Source organism: Vitis vinifera, chromosome 13, assembly GCF_030704535.1.
Source record: "Vitis vinifera cultivar Pinot Noir 40024 chromosome 13, ASM3070453v1".
NCBI classification, from domain to species: domain Eukaryota; kingdom Viridiplantae; phylum Streptophyta; class Magnoliopsida; order Vitales; family Vitaceae; genus Vitis; species Vitis vinifera.
In genome coordinates, this window is record NC_081817.1 from 19,534,879 (window position 1) to 19,539,802 (window position 4,924).

Consider the following 4,924-nt stretch of genomic DNA (forward strand, 5'->3'; position numbering starts at 1 on the left):
AGAGGCCTGACTTCAATGGCGCTAGCCATTTGGCAATTTCGATTTCCCCACCCATTCCAGAGAGCAAAAGAAGGAGAATGAGCTCACACCCTCTCTCCTTCACCCCTCTTCGCCGCATCCCAACCAACACACTGCCGCTACCACCACCACCACCACCATCACCTACCTCCAATCTCCACCGCACTCCATCCTCAAGAACCTACATCCCTTCTCACGTGTACAAGCACCCCTCAGCCATACTCCTCGAGCTCTGTACTTCCATGAAAGAACTCCACCAATTCATCCCCCTCATCATCAAGAACGGTCTCTATTCGGAGCATTTGTTCCAGACCAAACTTGTCAGTTTGTTCTGCAAATTCGGTAGCCTCCATGAGGCTGCTCGAGTTTTCCAACCCATTGAGGACAAAATCGATGAGCTTTACCACACAATGCTCAAAGGGTACGCCAGGAATTCTTCATTGGACGATGCCGTGTCCTTTTTCTGTAGAATGAGGTACGATGGTGTGAGGCCTGTTGTTTATAATTTTACTTATTTGTTGAAAGTTTGTGGCGATAATGCAGACCTTAGAAAGGGTAAGGAGATTCACTGTCAGTTGATTGTTAATGGTTTTGCGTCGAATGTGTTTGCGATGACTGGTGTTGTGAATATGTATGCCAAATGTAGGCTTGTTGAGGAAGCGTATAAGATGTTTGATAGAATGCCTGAGAGGGACTTGGTTTGCTGGAACACGATTATTTCCGGCTATGCGCAAAATGGGTTTGGGAAAACTGCTTTGGAATTGGTTTTGCGAATGCAGGAGGAGGGAAAAAGGCCTGATTCCATCACCATTGTTAGTATTCTGCCTGCTGTAGCGGATGTGGGATCACTGAGAATTGGCAGGTCGATTCATGGGTATAGTATGAGAGCTGGGTTTGAGTCGTTTGTGAATGTGTCTACTGCTTTGGTGGACATGTATTCAAAATGTGGTTCAGTGGGCACAGCTCGGTTGATTTTTGATAGGATGACTGGTAAGACTGTGGTTTCATGGAATTCCATGATTGATGGGTATGTGCAAAACGGAGATCCTGGGGCAGCTATGGAGATTTTTCAGAAGATGATGGATGAACAGGTGGAAATGACCAATGTTACTGTTATGGGCGCTTTACATGCCTGCGCTGATTTGGGTGATGTTGAGCAGGGAAGGTTCGTTCATAAATTATTGGATCAGTTGGAACTTGGGAGTGATGTTTCTGTGATGAACTCTTTGATTTCCATGTATTCCAAGTGTAAAAGAGTTGACATTGCTGCGGAGATATTTGAAAACTTGCAGCATAAGACCCTTGTTTCTTGGAATGCAATGATATTAGGTTATGCACAAAATGGGCGCATAAATGAGGCTATAGATTATTTTTGCAAGATGCAATTGCAGAATATCAAACCAGATTCATTCACAATGGTGAGTGTGATTCCTGCTCTTGCAGAGTTATCGGTGTTACCACAAGCAAAGTGGATCCATGGTCTTGTGATAAGAACTTGTTTGGACAAGAATGTTTTTGTGGCTACTGCTCTTGTGGACATGTATGCAAAATGTGGGGCCGTTCACACTGCAAGGAAGCTCTTTGACATGATGGATGAGCGGCATGTCACAACTTGGAATGCTATGATAGATGGGTACGGGACGCATGGGCTTGGAAAAGCTGCATTAGAACTGTTTGAAAAGATGAAAAAGGAGGTCATCAAACCAAATGAGGTGACATTTTTATGTGTTCTCTCAGCTTGCAGTCACTCAGGCTTGGTAGAAGAGGGATTCCAATATTTTGGCAGCATGAAGAAAGATTATGGCTTGGAGCCTGCAATGGATCACTATGGAGCCATGGTTGACCTGCTTGGTCGAGCCAACCGGCTCAATGAGGCTTGGGATTTCATTCAAAAGATGCCTATCGAGCCTGCGATTAGCGTTTTTGGTGCCATGTTGGGGGCTTGCAGGATTCACAAAAATGTTGAGTTGGGGGAGAAGGCTGCAAACAGAATATTTGACCTAGACCCAGATGACGGTGGGTACCATGTGCTGCTTGCTAATATATATGCCACTGCTTCAATGTGGGACAAAGTTGCAAGAGTGAGAACAACAATGGAGAAGAAAGGGATTCAGAAAACCCCTGGGTGGAGTGTTGTAGAATTGCAAAATGAGGTTCACACTTTCTACTCTGGAACTACAAGCCATCCCCAGGCCAAAAAAATCTATGCTTTCCTCGAGACACTTGGAAATAGGATCAAAGCTGCTGGTTACATGCCAGACACCAATTCAGTTCATGATGTGGAAGATGTTGTTAAGGAGCAGTTACTCAATAGCCATAGTGAGAAGCTGGCTATTGCATTTTCACTTCTAAATACCAGCCCAGGTACAACCATACACCTACGCAAGAATCTCAGGGTCTGTGGTGACTGCCATAACGCGACGAAATACATTTCACTCGTGACCAAGCGAGAAATCATAGTGAGGGATATGCGCCGTTTTCATCACTTCAAGGATGGAACCTGTTCTTGTGGAGATTATTGGTGAATTGGTCTTTGCAAGAATCCTGACTCCTGAGTAGCAACTATTTGGGTGTGTTGACATGAAGTTTCCACTCAAATTTTGTGATCTTTGACAACTTGGAAACATCATCAATTTATTGAGCTGCATCTCCAGAGGTACTGAAAGCTCCAACATTTACTGATTTATTTCTCACCTTCTACACTGATAAATTTGTTGTAAGATTGACCACATTATTGTCTATATATTTGTTCTGCCTTTTACACCTACTGTACATGATTCTTTGTTATGCATTGTAATGAAATGTACTGATGTATTTTACCAGTCACATAATTCATTGAAGCAAATACCTTTTTCTCCAGCATCTTAGGTCATGTTTTGTTCCCGAAAAGTTTAACAGAAATGCAAAGGAAAGAAGATAGAGAGGAAAAATAGAAGAAAAGAAAGAATGGAGAATAAACAAATTCAAAACCACTAAATTATTTTGATATATTACTTCAAAGTCATTTTACTTATTTAACTCTTCCATATAATAATTAAATAATTTAAAAATATATAAATTTTTTACTAATTTTAATTTTATTTGACTTTTTTTTTAATAATAAAACCAAAAATGAAATAAATTTACAAAAAAATTACAGTAAAATCAATCTATTATATAACATATTTGGGAAATATGGCCCTATTCAGTCCCTTTATGTCCTATAGGATTGAATAAGAGATGTGAACATTTAGGCTAGTGACATTTTGAGTGAAAATACGAGGGAAATAAAAAAAAAAACTAGAAAAAGAAAAAGAAAAAGAAGTAGAATTAACTTTAATAAATTGTTTTAATATGTTCATTTGAATTTATTTTATTTATTCTTCATCTTTTATATAAAAATTAAATAATTTAAAAATATATCATTTTTATTTAATTTTATTTACATTTGATTTTTTTTTTTTATATATTTTCCTTTATTTATTTATTTATTTATTTTTTACTTTGTACTTATACGAGAATCATACATAATTTGAAATTTGAAATTGTATCTTTATTTGTTAAGACATGACTTGCATGTGACACAAATTATAATAAATATATTATTTTAATATGATAATTCAAACTTATTTTATTCATTTTTCTTCTTCTATATAAAGATTAAATTATTAAAAAATATATAAATTTTTATTTAATTTATGTATTGTAAGTTTTTAATATCCTGAAAATAAATAGAAAATATATACATATACATATGCATATATACTAGTAAGGGTCTCCAAAAGGCCCGCGGCCCGCTTTAGGCCTGGCCCGGCCCGAGCCCCGTTTATGGGTGGGCCGGGCCGCGGGCCTAAATTTAGGCCCGTAGGCCCACCCCTTTAAAAAAAAACCACAAAAATAAAAAGTATTAAAAAAAATATTCATTTCAAAATTTTATTCATTGAATGTATAATTACATTTGAAAATATGGGAAAAATTTACATCACTACAAAATAAATACATTCCAACTAGGTTGACACCTATTTATTTGTCAATCATCTGTATTTTTCAACCACAAAAAATAAAAATAAAAATATAATATACATTTAGTCATTATTTTCTGGCGGTGATGGCGAACTATCATGCATCCATGAAGATCTTGATAATTTTAAAGATTCCATATCGGCAAACATCTCTGTTTCTCGAATGGAATCGTACATCCTTTTATCTGCTATTTCCCAATCTTTCACACATATCCCTGCTTCAATAACATCTGGCGCTAAGTTGCATCATTTTTTACTAACTACTCTTCCACCTGCACTAAAAGCAACTTCTGATACAACTGTACTCATAGGAACTGTTAGTACATCACGAGCAATTATAGAAAGCACAGGATATTTGTGTTCATGTGATTTCCACCATATTAAAATATCAAAATCTTCTTGATCTTCAAATGAAATTATATCAGTATTAAGATATTTATCTAAATCAGATGTATTATTTGGAGAACTATTTGTTGTCTTTTTTCGACTTTTCAACATTTCTAGATGTAGGTGGTAATTTAATAGTATTAATATCATTACCATATTTTTCTTTATAATAGTTATATAAATTATATAATAATGATTTTATTTCATTTTTAATTTCTTCAATTTTTATTTGGTCATTAAAATAATTAATTGTTAACCATTCATCCAAAGCTTCAAATTTCAATCTAGGGTCCACAATTAAAGCAATATAAAAAATTAAAGGTATTTCTCCCCAATATTTTCTAAATTTTTCTATCATTGCAAATATTGTATCATTAAATATTTCAAAACTTAAATATTTTTGAAGTACAATAAAAATATTAGTTATTTGCATAATAACTCGATTTGAAGTTGGATAATATACACCACAAAAAATGTTTGTTGAAGTATCAAAAATTTCAAAAAGATCTCTTAAAAGA

General features: G+C 35.7%; 1 protein-coding gene across 2 annotated transcripts; it reads left to right on the plus strand.

Moving 5' to 3' along the window:
• Positions 1–2,863, plus strand: LOC100262586 (pentatricopeptide repeat-containing protein At1g11290, chloroplastic). Of its 2 annotated transcripts, XM_019217618.2 has the most exons (2): positions 1–493; positions 665–2,863. In XM_019217618.2, exons 1-2 carry the CDS (start codon positions 78–80, stop codon positions 2,541–2,543), a joined length of 2,295 nt encoding a protein of 764 aa, XP_019073163.1. In that variant the 5' UTR covers positions 1–77; the 3' UTR covers positions 2,544–2,863. The 2 variants fall into 2 exon arrangements, with proteins under 2 accessions (XP_019073163.1, XP_002272111.2); XM_002272075.4 differs by having other exon boundaries at positions 1–2,863.
• Positions 2,864–4,924: the final 2,061 nt, after the last annotated feature.

Coding starts and splice junctions, on each gene's coding strand:
- LOC100262586 (XM_002272075.4), top strand. CDS start 78: ATGAGCTCACACCCTCTCTCCTTCACCCCTCTTCGCCGCATCCCAACC.